Genomic DNA, 24525 nt, shown 5'->3' with positions numbered 1-24525 from the left:
ACTCCAGAGCACTGGACTTACCTCGACCCCTCACCCATACATGTTTTTTGATGACATAATGGACTACAAATAAAGTGGAACTTCCCTTAGCTGAAACAACTCTACTTAAGGACACACCCTCTATTAATGACACAGCATGTCATGATGTGGCCCCAAGTTGGTCCTTTCCAGCGAATTTGAACTGTTTAATTAGGACTTTCAATTAAGGATAGCATTTGCCAGTCCCAAGGTTGTCCTTTCTACTGTTAGTGGTGAATTACTTAATTGTCTTATTGCTATAAGACTAATCAAATGTTTTTGATTAGTTTGATTAGTCTTATAGCAATAAGACAATTATTTTTGGAGTAATGAGTTTAAAAAAATCCCTGTATTACAATGACTATCAGTTTTTTAAAGAAATTAGGCTCTGTGCAAAGTTCTTAGCATTGAATGGTTGCTTTCTCAAGCAAATTTTACGGCTAAGCCAATATGTACACTTTAAGGGGGGGGGGGGGCTGTAGCAGGCAAGCTAATTTAAAGGCTTAGCCAATAGGTACACTTTAAGGGGGGGGGGGGCTGTAGCAGGGGTGCAGAAAGTTTTTTGCATTCCTTTACATGAGATTTGTTCTATATATTTTTACTTGTTCAGGAGTCTTAAAATCCTATCCTCAAGACAGAGCCAGTCACATGCTCCTCCTCTTGCAGAATCTTTTCAATTTCATTGTATGATGAATGCTTGCCTCTTCTGCAATGGAAGTGTCGACAGTGATAAAGAGGATATCACCACTCATGGTTATTCTTGTACGCCATAGCACTTGCAGCTGATCAGCAGACTATGAAATAAGAAGTTTCGCAAATTTGTCTAAAGAAAGAGCATAAACGTCAAAATTCCCGGAAGAAGAAGGACGTCACATGACATACATGTGATCAAAGGTCTCATTAGTGAGTTTTTTTTTATTCATGCGCGGCCCCCGCTCACAGTAGTTCCTAAAACCATTGATTTCTCGGTCCTCACAGTATGTCAGTGTTGATTCAGCAGTTGTTTTGGCAAAGACATGTTTTTTTTAATAATACCTCCATGCTGAAACCTAGAGCGCTACTCAATAGGCGGCTAACAAGAAACTACGCATTTTACTGTTGTTGCCGACGTATGTGTACACTGAACTTGGGATGTGCGTCGGCCCCGTCTTGAAATGCCGTCCAGTGCCAGTTGGTGCGTTTTGAGCTGATTTGTGCAACATTCAGCATATCTCAAAAGTTGACCCGCGTTTTTTAAAAATTTTTGTGTAGCGTAACCAACTGTCTTTCATGGAAGAAAAGTCACTGTAAGAAATGTATAATATTTGGGTTTTTTCGTGATTGTCCGGCCCAATTGGCAATATTGCCATTTGGGATTGTGAACAGAGCTAGGAGCAAATGCGACGCTTATGATTTATTCAAAGAAACAAAATGCCTGATTTAACATCCTGCAGAATCAGGGGAATTGTGCGTTTCCAGTGATATACGACTCAAATGGGTTGTCATCATGCATTCACTTTGGAAACGCATTTTAAAATAGATGTTACGTCCTGTTAATGAGGCACGTCATCATCGCGTAACTCCCTAACGAGACCAAATAGTTGATATGCATGTACAAGATTTACAAAGTGCAAATCGACGGCTGCGGCCAACTAAGAAATCCCGCGAAACGGGTCACTCACCCGAATCATGAAATAACTTTTTGCTTCAGCTGAATCTCGAGGTAATATTTCGAGGAAAAACCTCGGACAAAAGCCGTAACGACACTTTATATTTATATAAAAGATTGAAATAGTGGTTATTTGGCTTTCCCATTTTGATGAGTAGATGTGTATAAATGTTTTTTTCACCATCCTTGTTGATCTTGAAGTTATAAGGCATAAAAAGGTGACATTTTTCAAATTTGCTTTGACAATGTACAGGGTGTCTCATGTATTGTGCTGCATCAGTCTATGCATGTAATGTAGGCCTATGTCGAGACGATATTGAAACTTCGCCAGATGTATTCTGCAAGTGACAAGCTGTTTAGGTTTGTGTGAGTGTGATATACTGCCAGGTCTACATCTGCTGCACAGTGGTATGCATGAAATGACGTCGCATCATTTTTGGAGGCAGACTAGGCCTACTACTACTAGGTAGGCCTGGTCTCTGCACTGGCTATAGATTCATGCACTTGATTGGGAACAGGTTAACATAGTGTTAGCCGTCGTCACGTCATGATGCATTGGCCATTGCAACAAGTTTCACATTACTACTATAGATCGATGCACTTGATTGGGAACAACGTTTACGAAGACTTCGCGTCACGTCACGTTACATGTTCCCAATCAAGTGCATGGATCTATAAGGTGATATCACGCGACGTCTTCATAAACATTATCCCCCAGTCAAGTGAAACGATCTATAGTGAGACATTAAACTTTTAAACTACAAAGGGGTATGCCGTTCGTAATTACTTGTGGTCCACTAATAGAAATCCACTAATACACAATGCCGTAGTGCAGTTATACTCATATTGAATAGATGAATATCTGCTGACGGCATGGCTAATTTGTAAACATCATTTGCGCTCACTCTCGTATCTCTTCAACATAGTTTTCATGAAGAAAATTTGCGACAAACCGTCGTCCTGTTGAGATTTCTCTTGTTCACATAATGATGCTTAACCGATGATGTACAGCTGTTATTGTAACACAATTGTATCCAAGTTTTATTCTAAAATATCATGCAGGCCACGAGATAGTCGAGAAAAACTCCTCGTATCCAAGTGAAACCAGCAACGATCATAGACGTTGACATTGTTATGTCACGCCATCCCCTCTGTTGAGATACGAGTATGCGCGTACAGCCAACAGTTATGACGTCAGAATGACGTCAGTTTGTAAACAAAGATATCCATCTATAGATACAAATTGAATTTGTTTAAACTTGGTATTCATAGTATTTGTGCGGGTATATCAGTCTACACAATGGCAATGTTGACATTTACATCTAGTATGTGGATGCTATTCATGTTTTTGGCTCACCGTAGGGGAGTCTAGGATACACCGCAGCATCTGTCTGTCGTCGTCGTCTGTAACACCGTACCCTGTTTCAAAAACAGTGGCGAGGCATTCCATATGAAATCAACAAGTGGTTCCCAGGTCATAGTCTTAGAATTGGCTAATTTTTACATATTTTGTAGGTTATTGGGCCAATGAAAAGTCCAAAATATTTTTGTCATATTCCTGACGGTTAGCCCCCCCCAGGAGGGTCAAAAAAAGGGGGCGTGGCACCTTTTGGGGGGCGGCCGCCTATTTCCTAGCCATCTTTGAATGACTATATCTCAGAAAGTAGAGATACCCTTTTGATTCTTTCAGGGTGTTTTCTTCTTGGCCCAAGGACTGCTTTAAACCCATTAATTATATACTGAGACCTTTAGGATGAAAATTTATGGGGTTTCAATATTAGGTGATTTTTGACCAAAATTGCGTTTTTGGGGGGCTCTACCACCCACACTATAACAGGGTGGGGACAAATGAATGGTTGTTTTGGAAGTATCCTGTAATGACATTGTCTTGGTGTAAAAGAAACATCCTGAAAGATTCAGAAGTTTCTGAAAAGTGGTCCTGAAGTTGGTCCCACCCCAAAAATGCCACATTTTGAGGGTCCAAAATGGCCAGGTAGGAATGGGTTAATGATGAAAAAAATAATTTTCCTCAAGAGACCTTGACGCAATGGTCCCGGAACCGCCGACAGGCGGCACCACCTCACGAGGAAGGCTTTTGCGGACCGCTTCAAATGGTTTCATAAGTCATATTCCTGGTTGTGGATTTCGACCTCCAGTTATCTATGATAGAACCCGCTCCAATCGGTTTAACCGCATGGAATAGTTAGCAAAATAATTTTCAAGGTAGTTTACGGTGAAAAGGAGCGCGGACGAAATTTGACTTAGAAGAAAAAAAGGATTTTATCGGTGAATATCAAAACTGATGACGCGTCCGAAATTGTGAACTGATAATTTTTAGCAAGATCCGATGACGACGCAGACATTGCACAATTTTGTGACGTTGCACCACACACGATTTTATGACGTTATACACCTCGTGTATGCACGTGTATGCTCATGTCATCGTGCGGTAAAATATGACAGCCACAGCGGCCGGTACTTTCGGTGTTTGCGCCTTGTAACTGGTAAGTTTGTGGAAAGAGCCATGTTTCAAGTGACATAAGCCATTAGGAATGCGTGTGTATTCTTTGGGCGGCTTGTAGTAATTAATGACACCGAGCTTGAAGTCAAGTAAGTAGTACTAGTGAGGGCCTAGGCCCGACCGGCATTCACTCTGCTCATTTCATGATTTGGTCAACGATTTGAAGCAGCCGTATCATACCCAAAAACATTCACAGGTGCAATGTTTCATGCCAGAAAGTTCCACAACATGACATGCACCAAACTTCTTGCAATTATGAAGTCAGTGCATACAGCACATTCCAGTGCCCAAATGCAGCAGGGACAAAATCACATCAATGCATCCTTCTTCTCGTCAACCACAACTGTCCGATATTCCACGACATTTTCATCTGAATGTGAGTACAAACAGAACCAATCAACTTGTATCCGCTTCATCCATTTAACATCTGCAGCACAATGTGAGAGGACGCATTGCCTTCATAAGCAATGCATCCTCTCACCTCTCACCTCCAAACCTCAAACTGTCCAAATAAAACTTTCCCTTTTTACAAACTCTACAACAAAACTGAATGTCAGTATAAACAGCTCCTAATCAACTCATATAACCTTAAATCACTTTACATGTGCAGTATCGTGTGAGAGCTTCCACATCATTAAAGCCCCATGATCACCACAGGAGAAAAACCATCCACCATTGCCACCCAAAACCCACAAATACAACCCTACAAGTCGAGAACACCCTCCATATGGCCAAACTCACTGCTCCTTACTAAATAAGCTCAAATAACCAAACCCAACTTGTTCCGAAAACTCTGGGTACCCTCTACTTGTGAGTAAAAAAAAACTTTTTCAGACCAGCACTCCTTCTAGTGGAAATAAATAGTTTCCCTAGTCAAGACTGGTATGCCACTCGTCCCTATATAACATGTACATTAATGTACATAAATGTACATAAAATTTTTTTTCCATATAATACTTTATTTATAACAGTAGGAACAACAGCTACAGTATTTGAATAGCCCTGGAAACACTGGATTGTCCTTAGCATTCTTCTAAGAACCATAGAACAATAAGTCCCATCTAATTTACTACAGTTTGGTCTACATGTAGATCACAAAAGTCAGTGCATGAACCGCTGATAGCCTGCTTTTATTCTTGTTTCATCAGCTGAGGAAATGAAATAACTGCGTCCTAGACCACAAGTTGTTGGGGCATCAATTATGGCCAGGATGTGCTCTAACGGTACCCAGCAAACATATTTTGGAGTTGGCCATATGATATTTGAAGCTTGACTTTGAGGATGCATGAATGACACTTGTATATCACTATGTTCCTCAGAGCAGTCGGAGATGTTCCCAATCCACCATGCCCCATTTTGAGGGTCCAAATATTTTCATTTTGAGGGTCCAAAATGGCCAGGTAGGAATGGGTTAATGATGAAAAAAATAAACAGATGTTTGCTGGGTACCGTTAGAGCACATCCTGGCCATAATTGATGCCCCAACAACTTGTGGTCTAGGACGCAGTTATTTCATTTCCTCAGCTGATGAAACAAGAATAAAAGCAGGCTATCAGCGGTTCATGCACTGACTTTTATCTACATGTAGACCAAACTGTAGTAAATTAGATGGGACTTATTGTTCTATGGTTCTTAGAAGAATGCTAAGGACAATCCAGTGTTTCCAGGGCTATTCAAATACTGTAGCTGTTGTTCCTACTGTTATAAATAAAGTATTATATGGAAAAAAATTTTTATGTACATTTATGTACATTAATGTACATGTTATATAGGGACGAGTGGCATACCAGTCTTGACTAGGGAAACTATTTATTTCCACTAGAAGGAGTGCTGGTTTGAAAAAGATTTTTTACTCACAAGTAGAGGGTACCAAGGTTTCTTGAGGAAAATTATTTTTTTCATTATTAACCCATTCCTACCTGGCCATTTTGGACCCTCAAAATGTGGCATTTTGGGGTTTGGACCAACTTCAGGACCATTTTTCAGAAACTTCTGAATCTTTCAGGATGTTTCTTTTACACCAAGACAATGTCATTACAGGATACTTCCAAAACAACCATTCATTTGTCCCCACCCTGTTATAGTGTGGGTGGTAGAGCCCCCCAAAAACGCAATTTTGGTAAAAAATCACCTAATATTGAAACCCCATAAATTTTCATCCTAAAGGTCTCAGTATATAATTAATGGGTTTAAAGCAGTCCTTGGGCCAAGAAGAAAACACCCTGAAAGAATCAAAAGGGTATCTCTAATACTTTCTGAGATATAGCCATTCAAAAATGGCTAGGAAATAGGCGGCCGCCCCCAAAAGGTGCCACGCCCCCTTTTTTTTGACCCTCCTGGGGGGCTAACCGTCAGGAATATGACAAAAATATTTTGGACTTTTCATATTGGCCCTATAACCTACAAAATATGTAAAAATTAGCCAATTCTGAGACTATGACCTGGGAAGATTTTCTTAAATAGGTTGATTTCATATGGAATGCCTTTGGCGTGTTTCTTAACCGCTAGGGTTATGAACTTGAAAGTTTGTACACAGGACTCCCCCCCCCCCATGTCATTTGCAGTGGATATGGGGAGAACAGTTTCTGGCTAGTTTCACCAGTTTTGATTCCATTGAATAAGATTATTCTTCTCGGCTCAATGGCACCAAAGAAAATTACCGGTACCATCTTAAGTATAGCATTTTGTTTATAAAGTTGACTGAATTTCAGGGTTATTGAAGAGTAATGTCACATGGAAATTGGTTGACATCTGTTCAATAGTTTAGGAGTACTAGGAATTTGTTGGATTTTCAAGATGGCGTCCTGGTGGCCATATTTGTCATGGGATTCGACTGAAAATTAGGGATATTGATAAGAGTACATAGATACATAATCACATGAAGTTTGGTTCCAATCCGATCAGACATTAGTTCCGGGGTTATAGGACTTTGTTTAATTTTCAAGATGGCCACCTGGCGGCCATATTGGTAGATGGATTTGGTGGAAAATCAGGGATGTTGTAGAGAGTACATATATTAGATATACAATCACATCAAAAATTTGATTTGATTAATTTTCAAGATGGCTGCCTGGCGGCCATATTTGAAGTCCGAGCGGGACAAATTTTTGGGGTAGGATAGAGGGTCCCTAGATACATGTCCTCGCAAGTTTAGAACCTTTAGCTCAAATAGAAACGAAACGTGCCACCTATCGGTGATTTAGTGAACTGTGACCTCTGTGACCTTGAAAAGTACCTCAAATCAAAAACCCGGTTGATATGTCATTTAACCTTATTAGATACTCCCACCATAAAAAATACATACAACCATTAGCTACAAAAACGCAGAAACAATATCCAAGATGGCGGCCAGAATGTAGGTCATATCGCGAAAAAGAAAAAGAATTCTGGGCATATTGCCCAAAGCTACCATCACACAAAGTTTTAGCCGTCTAGCCCTAGCGGTGACGAAACGTGCTCCGCTTACGTATGACGATGGAAGACGGATGCCACGGTATCGTATAAGCTCCCCAGAGGTGAGCTAAAAAGGTAAAAAGTGCAATATCTCGCTTATTAGTGACTTGCTTTCGATGATAGTTTTATGGTAGGTACTCCAAGCAACGATACATCGCATGTCATACCGACTTTGGTTTGACCCGATACTATACATGTAGCATATTTCTTAAGATGAATTAATGAAATATCTATACGGTGAGCACAATGGCCCTTGGCCGTTTCATTCAATTACAAATTCAAAATGTTTAACGAACGGCGTAGGCCTTCAATGACCAAGAGGATACATTTCCATTGATATTCACTTCTTTTTAGCTCACCTCTGGGGAGCTTGATACCGTGGCATCCGTCGTCTGTCTTCGTCCGTTAGCGGAGAAAGTTTCGTCACCACTAGGGCTAGATGGCTAAAACTTGGTGTGATGGTAGCTTTGGGCAATATGCCCAGATCTATTTTTAATTTTTTGCGATATGACCTACTTTCTGGCCTCCAGCCGGCGGCCATCTTGGAAATAGTTTTTTTTCCTTTGAAGCTAATGATGGTACGTAGAGTGACAAAATTTTTATGGTGGGTGTGTCTAATAAGGTTAAATGACATATCACCCGGGTTTTTGATTTGACCTACTTTTCAAGGTCATGGAGGTCAAAGTCACTAAATTACCGATAGGTGGCGCGTTTCATTTCTATTTTAGCTAGAAGGTTCTCAACTTTTGAGGACATACATCTTTGGACCCTCTATTCTACCTCAAAAATTTGTCCTGCTCGGACTTCAATTTATTGAACTGAGACAAGACCCCAATTGATTTTTTAAGCCTTTTAGCAGTTAAATTGTCAATGTTTGACTGCGACGCATCAAGTACTGCGTGGGGTTGTGAATCTGAAATTTTGATACGATATTCTGGACAGTCGGGCAAGTAAATGGTGAAAAATAAACTGGTAGTTGACCACGGAAATTTTTTGATAGTTGACAAATTAGACAGACTTTGATATTTCCACTCTTTTCAGCCAACTGGCAGAAAAATCTCAAAACACGCCCCAAATTACCAAATTAGCAAAATTCGAAATTAATTTTTTCACCAAATAATTTCTTTATATCTGTAGACTTGCCACAACAAATATTTTTTCAATACCTCTCCAAATATGTACTCGAGAGTTAAAAAACATGCACTCGTCTAATTGATGGGCCTCGACCCTCCAACCTATGAATATTCATTAGTGGTCTTGTCTCAACTTCAAATAAGGCCGCCAGGCGGCCATCTTGAAAATTAAACCAAGTCCTATCTCTGAAACTAATGATCGGATTGCAACCAAACTACATGTGATTACGGATCTATGTACTGTTATCGAAATCCCTAATTTTCAGTCAAATCCCAAGACAAATATGGCCGCCATCTTGAAAATCCAATGAAGTCCTATTACTCCTGTCCTAAACTGTTGAACCGATGTCAACCAATTTCCATGTGACATGTACACTCTTCAATGACCCTGAAATTCAGTCTCCTTTATAACCAAAATGCTATACTTAGGTGGTAGGAGTAATTTTCTTTTGTGCAATTGAGCCGAGAAGAATGATATTATTCAATGGAATTAAAACTGGTGAAACCAGCCAGAAACTGTTCTCCCCATATCCACTACAAATGGTATGCATAACATTACCCGAGGTGAGCACATGGTCCCTGGACCATTTCATTTGATTCCATACCCTTCGTCACCCAATGGCATTGGCAACCATCCAGAAACCATTTTAATGGCCATTGAGGGTATCAGTATGCCAGTGGGCCATTGGAAGTCAGTGTGCCCACATCTGACTTCTAACAGTTTTGACTGAAGTGAAAATCAACGCTAGGCGCTAGGTTCAATCAAGGCTCTTCATCCATTGCGCAATGCGCTAACAACTTTGAAATGGTTCATTTATCCACTTCTTCTATTGTTGTTAACACATGATGTGACATATCACTCTGCTTGTAATTGCCTCTAGTCTCCATATTTGTGATAAAATGGGGCTTGGAGGACATCATCTCCACATTAATGATCAGGTGGATAAATTTCTGTTCACTTCTCATTTGATTCCATACCCTTCGTCGCCTAATGGCAACCGTCCTAAATCCATTTTAGTGGCCACTCAGAGTATCAGTATGCCAGTACATTCCTTGCTGATTAAGTATGGGAAAAACTTGATAGGCTAATGGATATTGCCTATCTAACTGAAAAATGGCTTAAATCTTTATTACAGGTACATGGACTAACGATACCCGAGTTCAATACATTCAAAATGGCGGCATGTACCGACGGCGACGAGATATGTGAACATGAGCTTGCTGCTGACTTCATTCCAAACTCCGCATCCCGCTGGAAACGGTGCCATGCTGAAAAACTGAACATCTATTGTGTACCTATTCACAAGTCGCAGTACTACATGAATCCCCTTGACGGCGTGGTCGATCAGCAGGTCCAGAAGTCTGCTGCCGGCTTTTCTGCCACTGATCGGAAATTTAGGTCTAAGTGTAGACGTAGGCCTAGTGCCACTGCCAGAAGTACTAGTACATCTGCATCTAATAGGTCTACATCTACCAGTGAACTACAGAAATCCTTACACTCGCGATCACAGCAGCAGGCAGAATCGGCTCTGCCTGTGGCACTGACTGCAGAGACAGACTCATTGCGATTGACACCATTGCCAACGGCGGCAGAGTTGCACATCAAAGAAAACAAAAGATTCATCCGTGTCCAGTATGAATATGATTACAAAAGCCTTCTGCGAGACATGATAAAGCCGCACCTTGATCCAGACAAGTGTGACAAGTGGTGGGCAAAATTTGAACTCGAAGTGGTGCGAAGGTACAACATTATGGAAATTGTCGATAGAAACTTAACCCAGCCAGATATTGATGAGGAGATGTCCTTGGCATTTTCGGAATCATTCATGGCTCGAACCCCAAGCTCGGGCAATGGAGCAGGTAAGCATGGTAGGTTCACAAACAATAGGAGGGTGCTGGTCAGTAGGTCTATGGGAGGTCATAGGGGGGCGCTTGACATGATAGACAATGTCAACGTGTCTATCAATGTCGCGCTGTCTGCAGAGAAATCAGAAAAATTGCGAGTGCGGACATCTAGTGAAGTACGTTTTAGAAATAATAGATGAATTCGAAGAAGTTTGTTTTGGCGCTGACCAGTCATGCGTTTCACATTGAACAAACGATCGCGGTGTCTCTAGGCATATAGTCTGAAGTCGGCTTAGGCCTTCTGACGTGTTCTCAGTGTGCGCATTTGATTTGTTTTGGCGCTGGTTTGTCTTCTTCGAAATGGCCTATTTCTCCAGAGATGCCGCCAAAAAAACTTCGAAAAAATTTATAATCCTATTAGACCAATCGATAATCAGATATTGCTTATAAATGACTGTTGAGCTTAATGTATACTTCGATATTCCGCAAAAAACATATAGTGGTACAGCCCCGCGCTCAATCAAAAAAGCCATGCATGTGGATTAACCTGTAATATCTGTTTACACTGTATTCATAAGGGCTCTCCAAGTAACATGACTTGAATTGACATGACTGCCCTTGATCATATGCTGGTGTTTTTATACTGAGATTTCCACAAGAACGTCCAAAGAACATAGTCACATATCTTATGTCTTCATCATAACTGAATGAGTAGCAGTGGGTTTCTGAAGAGATCGCTAGTAACAACAAGCCCGTTGGCTTTGAGGGTCGCAGCTAGTGAGGCTGTTGATGGCTGAGGAGAGGTAAATGGGGTAAAACACGGACTAAAACTCACCAAGGTAAAAAATCCCATCACGAGGTTGAAACTGGGGAAGGGAAAGTCCCAACTATGCAATGCACAGCGTGTTAGTAAAAAAATTAGTTAAAAAATTAGTAAAAAAAGTTAGAAAAAATTTTAAGTGTGATAACGCTCTTATAAAAGCGCTTCCTTTTTCGATGAATTTTTAGCTCAGCTGACAAAGTCAGCGGAGCTAGTAGTATAGCTGTTCAAATGGTGTCCGTCCTGCAATCCATCCATCTAGGGACCCATCTGTGGACAAAATTGGACATTTCTGACCGAGAAGACCTAGCCACTTCGTTGACGGTGCTAAATTAGGAGTTGCCCAAGGTGAACTCAAAAAACGAAAAATCAGCGCGATCCGACCTGTATTAAGAGAATGAGGTCATTTCGCGTTTAGATTTCTTTCCCTTTTTACCTCGGTCCACAGAGCAAATATTGTTTTCAAATGTGGCTGAATATTTTTAAATATTTTTTCATTTTTTACATTTAATGGAATTAATATAGTTTTAGCCGCCAGTTGGCGCTGCAGGCACATTGCCTGAATTTTGGCGATTTCAAATTTGGCGGTGGCTAAACTTTTTGCAAGCAGTGCCGCTGATTGGCCGATCGATAGAAGAGATGCCACCATTTAAAAATGGCGGTAGTCGCTGCTTCAATGAAGATGAGTGAACTTTCTCATGTTCAATCGGTTGATACTCTTTTAATCAACATGACCATGTACCTGAAATTTGTTTAGGTACTGAAAAGAGTCTATATAATTCAGATTTATCAATAGTTTTTTATAATATTGCGGAAATTTTGTGCACAAATTAGCGAAAGTTGGTGCTCGTCTCGTGTCATTTTAGAGCGAGAAATTTGTTTCCGTCGATCTCTTCCACTGAAAAATCGCTTGCATAGCTTCGAATTTTTGTGAAAATAAGTATCTGAACTTGGTTTCAAATAGTCTAGAGAGTTACCTTTGTGGTGATACATATGGTATGTGATAAATATTTGTGGAATTTGTGAAATTCGGTTTTCAAACGTGCCGATGATGCAAGCGATCTCGCGTGAATTTTGCAAGTCCTGATATGTCGACAGGGTGTCAAAAATCACTCGCCTAAATTCAATTCAAAGATCGAAAATGATATCTGAACTTAGTTTCAAATAGCCAACGCAATTATCATTTCGGTGATATATAATGCATGCATGTAATAATTGATTAATCTGCCTAAAACGCGCAATTAAAATGGCGAAAGATCGTGATTACTGATAAACACTCTGGTGGCGGTCGCACTAAATAACGACCGGTAGGGCCCGGCGCGTGGCGGAGAAAAAAAGGTAGCGCCCGGAGGTTGAAACGGGATTTTTATGCACTTTTAACTGTATATATATGTTGTTTAGATGTATTTCTAACAGTTCTGTAACTTTTATGACCAAGCTTGCACCCAAAGTTGGTAAAATTGATGCTTGTTTATGGACTGCGCTAGCGACCGGAGAATTCGCCGTCGGCCATTTTGGGACGGTCCCTGAGTTGTTGCGGTTGGCAATTTTGCAACAAATCTCGCCATTTACGTTTGTTTACAATTATTTTGAAAGTCACATTGTCATTATGACATCGTAGTATGAATTCCACTGCAGTTTCGTTACGCAGCAATGCTCATGTTTTTGGTTGGCAATCCTGTACTGTCTGTACACTGCGCTGTGCATGCATGGCTGTACTGTAGGCTGTAAAAAAGAAAAAAAACGATAGCCTAGCCCTATAGGACAGGCTTAGAGTATAACTCAACAGGCCCTCATGATTCATTTGATGGACACCTTATTTGATAGTACCTCATCATTAAGTCCACTAGATCCTGTTCTGTCACATGTCGTAGACGATAGACAATTTTCAAAATGTAGTACACCACCCGCTCATCTTTAAGCCCAACTTGGCTCACATCAGTCATCATGTGGGCACGGTTAGCTGTTGAGTGTTATGGTTCAGTCTGTGAGACTAATTTAAAGAGGTTACACTTTTATTTTGAATTGGAAAACAACCCCCAGGACTGACTTTTCACTGAGTGATAAGTGTGCCCTTCGAAGGTTAAGTCTCTTTCTGGATTTGCTTCCATAGATGCTTTGTTCAGGATATCATCTGACCGATGCCTGATCAAGCACAGACTGTATCCGGTGGTGTACATTTCCCCGTCTATGTCACCCTTTTTTATTCAGTCAGTGTTAATTTCTCTTCTCTTTTTTTACAGATTAACTGTTGTTGGTTATTGCAAGAGGAGTCGTTGGCACATTTCAAGTCCAGGAAAGCACTTGCTGTTCCCACATTCAGAGTAAGGTGTGCTTACTCGTTTTACTGCTTTCCATTCCTGGAGAGCGTTATCAAATATCTGCCGCAAGGCAACAAATATCTGCCGCAAGGCGCTTCAAATATCTGCCGAAAGGCATCAAATATCTGCCGCACCAATAAAGTTCATTTTGTTAACCAACTCTTTATCTTCTTTTCTTCACATACAAAAAAGACCGTCCCAAACATTTGGCTGCATTCACTTCATCAATGTCCAGAGAACAGTCGGTTCATTTGACCATTGTAAAGCACCAGGCCCCACCTCACAAAATACACTGTAATAATTATGTACCTTGTGTCCATGTGCATGTTATTAGTTCCACCTACGCTGCATGAAGACAAGGACTCCACTCTTTGACGTCACCACACAACTCCTTGACGTCATCACACACCCCACTACTGCAACGGCAATAGAAATGACTTTACGTCATAATACCAGGGTGACGTCAACTCAGTACTTCAGCATGCACTGATATAGCAAGAAGGTCTTTCGCATCAGCACTTCTGCGTGCTAGACGTTATAGCTTCACGCTGCCTCATAATAACGGTACCGATACACACTTGGCCCTTGCCTTCACCTATCCATTTCAGCTGAGCGCCAGGCCCTTGGGCCTCTTGTTTTGTTGTAGGTTCTACTAGAAACGATACATCACATATTATACGCTTTTTTGATTTGACCTAATTTTCAAGGCCACAGAGGTAAAATGGCGTAAATTGATCGTTTGAGTGTAAATACGGCACGTTTCTTAACCGCTGAAGCTATATTTGGTACACATGACTCCCTATGTCATGTAAACTCAGGCAGTGAATTTCGGTCTGATGTGATTCTCGACTTGGCCGCCAGGGGCCAAAACCAAAATGGTAAGAAGTGCAATATCCTGCAGGTTTTTGATTTAACCTACTTTTCAAGGTCACAGTTTTAAGAGGGGTGGGCCACTCTTTTTTTATGTTGTGGAGAACACTGCTATGTAACATGTTTCTAAACCAGGATGAATTCCTAACCCCCAAATATCTATATGGTGAGCATAATGGCCCCTGGCCTTTTCATTCTTTCTACCCAAAGGCCTTTCCAAAAAAAATTTCGGGAAATCTGGGATGGTCATATCATCCTCTCATATCCATCTGATTCTTATAAAAACTGGGTCTTAAGCCAAGGATCAAAAGTGGGTCAATTTGTTTTCTCCATAATATCAAGAGGAATGGTTTTTGCAGTTTTTGGCCATTTTAGGCCTACATACCTTCCCTCTTACAGGTGACGCTGCAACCCACAACTCAAAGTGAGTCACTTTGAGGTGTGGGTTGCAGCGTCACTTAGTGACCCCTGGCCAAAAGCTTTGTGGATTGTGTACTCACGCACAAAGTTTCATACAATTCTAGGGGGTTATTTCCACAAGCAGTGCTACTCTCTCCGACAATTGCTATGAATGAAGTACATATTGGTATCTCAAAATATCCTAAATTTGTATACTTTCAGAATGCCAAGACCCAAGTAAGAAAATTCTGGAAGATCTTTTGAAAGATGTACAAGAGGAAGAGGATAGAGTAAAATTTCTACGTCAGAACACATTGGCTGACCAATCTATGGACACTGCATGGAGAACTCCTGTTTCCAGGGCATTCGACTTCCTTGATTTCCGTCTGTAAGTAGAACATGTATAATGCTTATTAGGCATGTTAGGGTCAGCTGAAGTAGTAGAATGGATCAGATGTCGTCTGTCCATCTGTCAACATGAATAGCTTAACACTGTGCAGGTTCCAGTCAGCAGCAAAAATTTTATATTTCCAGTTTTGCATTTGATAAACTATTTACAAGACCAATTTTAGTCGCCACTCGACTCCCGATACGCGAGCTACTGTGTTTTTCATGTTTCGGCCACAAGCTAGCCCTGCCCAGCAATAAAAAAATTGAATTGCAGTACAATGAAAAGGAAAGGAAAAATACGTTATTTAATTTTGAAACTGGTTCAAATTTTCAAAGTATCTCCCTGGGCGCCGTGATCATAAAAATTGGAAAAAGATGCGGGTTAGTCACACATTATTTACACTAGCATTATACCCGTGGCGGAGGCAGGTGCAAATGGGCTATACCTTGAATTACAATGAAAATATAATACAATATCAAAAGGGCCATATTGAAGAAACAAATTAATTAACCAATATTGTCCGCAGACTCGGGCCCTGTGCTGTTGCTTGCATATCAATTGGTCCGATAGAGATGATGAGGCAATGTCAGCATGTCTCATTCCGCAGTCAGTAAAAGGCCCCTTTTTATACGGAGAAGAAGAAGGACCAATGGTTCGAACCAATTACAATATCAGTACTATAACTTTAAGATGCGTGCTGCGGTAAGACACTTAGTAGTTTCAGCGCCGTGAGCAGCTCCTTGATAGGCCATGCCAAGAGTGCCTCTTCAGATGCATCAAGTATTAAAAGCTGTGGTAGAGCACATAGACAGACCATGGTCACCTTTATTTGAAAATCCGTGCTAGCGCTGGCTAATACGGCACCCATAAACAATGCCCCTATCGGGTCCCTCGGAATATCCCCTCAACCAGAAGGTTGTCACCCCATCAGGCCCCGGGGATACCTGCTAAGAATAGGTTCTCAAACTCTCCCAAAATGGATTAGTCTATAGGCTATACATGAATGCTTAACGGGCCAAAGCCACAAAACTTGTATAGATCCTTTATCTTGTTGTGTGCAAAGAGGCCAGGGTAGAGTTGTGTATTGGTGGGTGTTTCGAAATATTTGCATGTGGTGAAGATGGTGGATCACAGTCAACTGCAAAGCCATCAACTGCTCAGAGGGGTTGTTTCTCTCAGTTATAAGTGAATAAAACAACGGAAATTAACATGAAAGGGGAGAATAAATACAATTATAAGGAACCAGAACAATTTACACTGATATTTGTTTTACAATTTGGTTTTATTTCGGTTTATATCCGCCTCGTTGGCTAATCGTAGGGAAGTCTATACAACACCGCAGCGTCCGTCGTCGTCGTCTGTATCCTGTTTCAAAAACAGTGGCACGTTTCTTAAAGGGAACTGGAACCGCTGAGCGATTTATTCAACTTTTCGACTTTCACCGCCCGAGAAAGTCAAACTTCCAACTTCCTATTCGAGTTCAGATTTGTAGCTCCGCCCCCAGTGCCCGAGCATGCGGAGTTCAATTTGTTATTATTGAGAATCATGTGAGAATCACATGAGTCTTGCGATCTTTCATTCATGAGTTTTCGTAGTAAATTCCATAGTAGTGACGTCAGTCAATGATTGACAGCTAGGCGCCATGTTTCATTCATGCCTCGTTCTGATCACCCGATACGCGGGAAATGAAAACGAGGTCGTATGAACTGGCTTGGCGGTTTCAGTTCCCTTTAACCGCTATGAACTTGAACCTTTGCACACATTGAAACTTTTGTACACAGGACCCCCGAGGTCAAGTGACCTCTGACAATGAATTTCGGTCCGATCTGATTCATGACTTGGCCACCAGGGGGCCAGCAGCATAAACCTTAAAAGTGTGATATCTCTCTTATGAGTGACTGGTTTTCGATGTGATTTGTATGGTAGGTTCTCCTAGCAAGGATCACATATCAACGGGTTTTTGATTTGACCTACTTTTCAAGATCACAGAGGTCAAATGGCATAAATTGGCCATTTGAGTGTAACTATGGCAAGTTTCTTAACCGCTAAAGCTATGAACTTGAAATTTTGTACACATGTCTCCCTTTGTCAAGTAACCTTTTGCACCGAATTTCGGTCTAATATGATTCTTGACTTGGCCACCAGGGGGCCAGAAGTGGAAACATAAAAAGTGTGATATCTCTCTTATGAGTGACTCGTTTTCGATGAAATTTTTATGGTTGGTTCTCCTAGCAAGAGGTCAAATGGTGTAAATTGACCGTTTGAATGTAACTATGGCACGTTTCTTAACCGCTAAAGCTATGAACTTGAAATTTAATACACATGACTCCCTACGTCATGTAACCTCGGACACTGAATTTCGATCTGATCTGATTCTGGACTTTGCCACCAGGTGGCTAAAACTTAAAAAGGTAAAAAGTGCAATATCTCGCTTATAATAAGTGACGTGTTTTCGATAATATTGTTAAATAGTAGGTACTCCAAGCAACGATACATCACATGACATACCAACTTTGGTTTGACCTATTTATTATACATGAAGGGTGGTTCTTAACCAGGATGATTTCCTGACCACCAAATATATATACAGTGAGCACAATGGTGCCTGGACGTTTCATTTCCGCCAAGTATGCAAGCAGATTTGACCGTATGTACCGGTACTGTCAAAATGTCAGATCAAGATCTGGGGCCGAGCGTTATGAATAAAACACGTAAAAGTAATCATATATGCATGTATGTTGAATTTGGGTGCCACCTATTTTGGGGATCCGATGTTTGATATGTCATGAATTTTGGGAATATAAAGGCCCAGAGAAACAAAATTGTTTAGTTTCTTTAGGCTTCACTTTCGATCATGAATGTTAGTTTTGCTACGGCTTCTTATTACTAGCTCCTTGTCTGTGTCAATCAAGTAAAAAACTCGAGTCATGGCATGCATGGTGCAGGTGACTGTGTGATAGGGCGCCCACACTCACCTCAAAGTCAAGCATGATCACCTATGCTCATTCCACTCCTGATTTGAAATTCTATTTATTCCAGCACTATGTTCTGCTTGCATTTCTTGGAAGCTCTTGACAGTTTGATAGAGAACCATGTTAATGGCTTGCCCAGTGATGAACATTGCTTTGAAAATCTTTTTCAAACATTTGCAAGAATATTCTTCTTGGAATTGAGGTGAGTTCTCGCACATTTTATGGCTCAAGTGGCGGTTATTTGTTCATTTTTTGGAGTTCCTTTCATCCATCCATCCATATTAGCTGCATGTTTTGTAACAGTTAGTTACAGATCTTAAACTTGGTTTATACCCATGGGTGATCCCTAACAGTCTAACCAATTGGCCACAATTGGCTCCTCATTTGGCCACTGAAGCTCCTTTGGCAGATGCAGTGATGACCTTCATGTGCTTTGTTGGCTTCAGATCATTCGAGAATGTTATCCCCAAGGTCTTTTCATCCTCTGTTTCCTTAATGCAGCTACCTTTCTGGGATGGAAAGGCCTGATGATGGAGACTGCAAATTGCAATGCCCTTTAGCAAGTAATTTGAAGCACTTAATTTTTATTAGCTCAGCTGACTAAGTCAGCCGAGCTTGTCAAATAAGTTGTTCAGTGGCGTCCGTCTGTCCATCCATCCATCCATCCATCCGTTAAACCCATGCTGCACATTTTGTAACCGTAAGACCTAGAGACTTCAATTTTGCATTTCTGGATACTTCTTGTCAAACTCTACTTTCAAAACAAAATTTGTCGCCATTCGACCTACTTCCTGCGAGCGAGAGTGCATGAAGGAAACTGGCCTATATCGGCCTAGGAGCAGCAGAATTAGTCGAAATATGCTCTAATATCAAGATAAAATTCTTGAAAATCTATTTTATTGAGAAAAAGTTCAAAATTTTAACAGGAGAGGGCGCTACCTGCCTTTTAATTATTTCTGCCGATTCAAATTCCCGCCCGATGACGTCAGCCATCAATGAAGTCTCCTATTTGCCAGTTCTCAAAACATGGCAGCTACACAACAAAAGCAGTAGCTCCAGGAATAAATCACTGTTCACTTCAGCTTCGTAATCGATTGTACCCCCACTTTATTGTGTTTTGTGTGGTGTTCCTATTCAATCAACGATGTAAGGCCTTATTATGTTGGTTTTAATTGAGAAGGTGCATTATAAGCGGCGTACGAAATACCGAAGCGGAGACAAAATGGCGGCATGTTGTTTACGCCATGTGCAATAATCTTGGAGCTCAATGACACTCAAGTACCCAATTTTCTGCTTAAAAAGTAGTTTGGTAGGCGATATTATCACTAGTTCGTTTCAGTGGTAGTCATAAGGTCTTTAGGGACTAAATTCAGAAATTAGTTCTTGAAAATTTGGCCACATTTCTGTGAAAACGATATCGGAAGTGCATGCTCTGTTCGCGATGACATCGCCGATGTATTTTGAAGTGGAGAATTCCCACAGTATGTGCAGTGAATCGGCATGATTCTGTTCGCCTATTATGTTTTAGTTCTACGATTCTTTCATGAGTAAAAAGTAGACATTCTAAGCAATACAATAATGTCACTCCCATAAAAATTGATTGGAAATTGAGGGAGCTACGGCATTCTGTTCGGCAACTGGCAGCGCTGAAAAAATACATTGCATACTGTACAATACCAAATGGCACATTTTAAAAAGCGCTCATTGGACAACGTAGGGAATCACCAGAAATGACGTCATCGCTGGTCTAAATAGAAAACTACGGTGGCGCAGTAGAGCACAAGAAAAGGTTTAGCATTAACTTAGACATGCAAGCTTCAGCAACAAAACGATTTCTCATGAATGATTTATTTGATCATCATCTGCTTGTTTCCCCTGATAGATAAAAAAATGATTTACAATTTCCATCAAAGTTTTCTACTTTGTGTATAGTCACATGTTATTTAACTGGCAAGGAGCCAAGCAGTTTTGAATATTCGCGGGAAAATACTTTGTACTTGTAAACGAGGCTATGACAATGAGTATCCTCATTCATGGCATAAACTTCATGTTTCGGTAAATATTTTCATACGATGATTTCACCCGAATTATGGTCAGGATTGAGGAATGAACAGTGGCATAATTATGTCAACCAAAAACATTGATACCGTAGTGAACGCAAAAGGATATCAAATACCATGGAGCATGCCATTTTCATGCATAATGAACTAAACACCGGGAAGATATTTTAAAATGATATTAACTCAGCTGAGCGCCAGGCTCTTGGGCCTCTTGTTAGATTCCTCTTTGGTTTTTGAGATATTTTGCCCATTGTGTGGCACAGTCTTTGTGCTATTGGCCCACATGAGGATGTGTATGTACCAGTGGGTGGAAGGCCCGTTGGAGGCAAAGTTTGGATTTCCCATGAATAATGAATCTGGAAACACTCGAACTTATCTTAAAGGCGGACACAGACTACACACTTTTCAAAGTTCTTGGTCACCAAGTCTTGAACTTGAAGGCAAATGTGGCCAAGTTGGTCAAGTATCTAAACAGTGCACAGACAGACTAACATCTCACTCTCTATCATAATGGAATCCATGCATCTGCGGTGGGCTACCCAAGAATAAAATCCCCTTGACCTTGATGATTCTGGAGAGAAAATACAAAGATGGCTACTGTTGATATGCTGACAGTGCTTGTCCAGAGGAATAGAATGGCAATTTCGATTTTATTTAGGGATTTGATATGCTTGTTCTTGTATTCTTTTGACGTGACATTCCATATCCCTGGTCGATCCTGTGCTGTACCAGCTCTATGAATTTGAAAGTTTCCGCCGTAAATATATATAAGTATCTGCCAGAGCTCTTCTTCTATTCAGTATACAGGATACTACTGACCAAATGCCCACTACACAGATCTCCAGCATCTTCAGACAAAGGAATGCAATCTGGTATCACTCAAAACACCAGAAAAAGACCTATTTTGAGGTCATTACCATTGACCAACTCAGTTTAGATACCAACACACCTGTCAACAAAGGGCCAAGATAAACAAATTGCTTGGTGTCAATGGTCAGAATAGAGCAGTCTTCTTCAGCGGCCAACACTTGGCAGAGTACCTCCCCGGTATCAAATTACTTTGCAAAAAAAGTTTGTGGACTAGACACACTGCCATGGGAGTTACTTGAAGGGATGGTATCAATTAAAACACTTTAGCTAGATGGTAGTCCGTGTCCGCCTCAACAGGTTCCTTTGTACGAAAAAAACTTAGATACTGATCACCAAGATTGTCATTATATTTTACTTTTATTTATCTATTTATAGCTCTCAACAGATTTTCTATCATCCTGTACATGGCCTACTGGGCACAGGAGGATATAGAACATTGGTTTAGTACTACGCCTTAGTGCTGAAATAATATTTCCAGAGGTTTTAGGCCTACTATGGCACATCCAAGGAAATAATTTATTGTGAGGTATTGACTTCAGAGCCCCTGGTTGGTGGCTATTTGTGTTGGGATTGTACTTAAAATATCTCGCTACCGAAATATAGCATTGCCCCCTGCACGTAGTGTCGACACTATAGTATGTGACCATAAGCTAATTTTCCTGTCATCATCTTTTTACAGAATAGCCTCAAAGCGCTCCATGAATTTATTTGGTGAGAATGTGTCATCCATCCCTAACCTGCGTTGTGAGGTTTTACATGGTCATCGGCTGCAAGGAGGACTGGTCATCACAGTTGCTGAGGTATGTGTTTTAAAGTTATACATGTACCACCGGGCATTTCCACCATGACTTATAGATTGCAGTTCACAGTATTTTTGGCTTTCTTGTTTGTTAGCCCATGTTGGGTGGCACGTATTTTAACCTGCCTAGCTACTGGTACATGACCCCCCCCCCCCCCCATATATTTTGTATATCTTTTGTGATGACATACTTCTATCATTCATCATCATATCTTTACAGGTAAAACCGCATGTGAAAGAGTCACAACCTATTTCCAGCTACAATCTGCCTTCAGGAGGCCCAAGTGAGGAATCCTTTGAAAACCCTGATGATTTTGACTTACCAGATGAAGTATTTGGTCAACATGCTGCAGAGCTTCTTGTTGAGCTTCCATACACAGCACTAACTCGTTTTGGCAACAAGGAATGCATTTTTGGTATGATTATTCAGTGCACAAAGGTATGAATGCAGTCATTTTACATCAACTGTAAAAATAGGTTCTTGTTTTTCAGAATCGATTAGAACATAGTAACGTTAGAATAGAAGTCATAGTATCATTTCATGTCACAGCATACACTGTTGTTCTGTTTTGGCTCAATAGCAATCATGATATTTGCTTCCCATATACCTCAAGTATTTCCCACAAAACCTTTTTAAAAATAGAACAGTCAGGAATAGGGAGAAATTCTATTTGGAACGTTTTGAAGGGGTATTCAGAGTGACTAACTTGTGATTTGTGACCATAGAAATCTGAGGCCATGATCAATTTATGGTGTGACCTGCGGCCAACACATACAATTGTTGTTTCTGAACTTGGGTGTATTTGCTTTTACAGGTTCGTCTGACCTGTCTACATATGTCTGATGAGCACCTACAGATGTTACAGGAAAGTGAGCCCATAGAGCTGAATGCAGACGATAAGGCTAAAATACATTATTCTAGACCGTATGATATATTGAATAGGGAGGACCGAAAACATCTGGCATACATTCTGCTACTGTTTGCTTATTTAACTGATAATGATGTATTTTTGAAGTAGGAAATGGAATGGACTTCTTGTTCATGTAGCTCCATGCATTTCTATAACCTATGTGACGGCCGAAATACTCGTCACACAAGGAGACATGGACAGGATAACGTAATGAAAAGACAGAAGTGAACACGTCGAATCCTCAATGGCAAATGCGCAGATTCAAACGAACCTACGCCCTTTATTGAACACAAAGAAAATATCAAGGGCCACGAGCCCTGATTGGACATGCGGGACAACAAATAGGCCTAGCTACAAGTTGTATTATACCTCAGCGAATGTGCATGCGGTGTGAAAGGAGAATTAGTCCCGGAATCTATGACAACCTGTGCAAATACAGTTTTCTCATGTTCTTACAGTTCAGCAGACAAGAGTAAAGTCTTTAGGCCATTATAACCAAGGGCCTTACAAACGTGAGAAAACTATATATTGTAGTTTCAGAAAATTAAGACCACGTCATCATCAGCCTTATGTTGCCCTTGTCATAAGGTACTGAATAGATACAAAAAGACTACAGCCCAGGTGATCATTTCTGAAGGCTATTGACAGATAGGCCTGGCTCTGTAGAAGTCACCTATTGGCTATCTCCATTGAAAATATTGAAACATACGCATAAATGGCTTTAATTAGCCAAACTTGGGTATCATGATGATTGACTTCAGTTCATAAACTTGCACAAAAGTCACCATTTCCTTCTAAAATGTTGTCTGTATCGAAATTCTTTTCAACTTATTTTGAGCAATTTAGAGCAATTTTTGGGCGTCTGCCCTTAAACTATTCCAGTCGGAAGTTGTACGGATGATGAAAGATTTCCTGTACACGTCGGTGTTGCATCTAGTTTGAATTGGTCTGTTCCTTCTTCCAGGGTTGATCAGATTGGGGTCAAGTTGAACTTCGACTTTCTTATTTATTATTTGGTAAAAAAGGATGAGGCGTTGGTTTTTCCATCGTGATGTTAAGGGTTCCCAGTTGAGATTTCTCAAGAGTTCTGTGACGCTAGTTTTGGGCTGGTTGTTCCGGGTGACAAACCGTGCTGCCCTTCTTTGTATACGTTCTATGTTAGAGGCCTCTCTGCCATTGTCGTCAGGGTCCCAAACCTGAGAGCTGTATTCAATGGTAGACCTGCACATTGTGAAATAAGCTAGCTCGCGCAACTTCTTGGGGCATGAATGTAAGTTTCTGCTTAAGAACCCAAGTGTACGGCTGGCTCTAGTTGTGGTCTTGTCGATGTGCTGTCGGAAATTGAGATCATCACTGATGAGGACTCCGATCAATGAAGATCACGCACACTTTCACCAGTAGTGATGGAGAACGTTTCGAGGTGTTATCATAAACATGGTGTCCTTAAAGGGACACGGGTGTACAATTTATTGCTGATACATACATGATGACACA

The 24525-nt window shown here is 40.8% G+C and overlaps 1 protein-coding gene across 2 annotated transcripts; it reads left to right on the top strand.

Moving 5' to 3' along the window:
• Positions 1 to 1726: 1726 nt before the first annotated feature.
• LOC135485710 (uncharacterized) lies at positions 1727 to 23948 on the top strand. Of its 2 annotated transcripts, none has more exons than XM_064768104.1 (7): positions 1727 to 1794; positions 9910 to 10642; positions 15251 to 15416; positions 18459 to 18593; positions 22001 to 22121; positions 22341 to 22559; positions 22936 to 23948. In XM_064768104.1, exons 2-7 carry the CDS (start codon positions 9949 to 9951, stop codon positions 23137 to 23139), a joined length of 1539 nt encoding a protein of 512 aa, XP_064624174.1. In that variant the 5' UTR covers positions 1727 to 1794; positions 9910 to 9948; the 3' UTR covers positions 23140 to 23948. The 2 variants fall into 2 exon arrangements, with proteins under 2 accessions (XP_064624174.1, XP_064624175.1); XM_064768105.1 differs by having other exon boundaries at positions 9910 to 10633; positions 22936 to 23945.
• The last annotated feature ends 577 nt before the right edge of the window (positions 23949 to 24525 follow it).

This window comes from Lineus longissimus, chromosome 3 (assembly GCF_910592395.1).
Source record: "Lineus longissimus chromosome 3, tnLinLong1.2, whole genome shotgun sequence".
Taxonomy (NCBI): Eukaryota; Metazoa; Nemertea; class Pilidiophora; order Heteronemertea; family Lineidae; genus Lineus; species Lineus longissimus.
Note: the sequence above shows the minus strand (reverse complement) of the source record. Positions and strands in the feature narration are given on the sequence as shown.

Coding starts and splice junctions, on each gene's coding strand:
- LOC135485710 (XM_064768104.1), top strand. CDS start 9,949: ATGGCGGCATGTACCGACGGCGACGAGATATGTGAACATGAGCTTGCT. Junction 10,643..15,250: donor CAATGGAGCAGGTAAGCATG/GTAGGTTCACAA, acceptor GTATACTTTCAG/AATGCCAAGACCCAAGTAAG. Junction 18,594..22,000: donor ATATTCTTCTTGGAATTGAG/GTGAGTTCTCGC, acceptor ATCTTTTTACAG/AATAGCCTCAAAGCGCTCCA.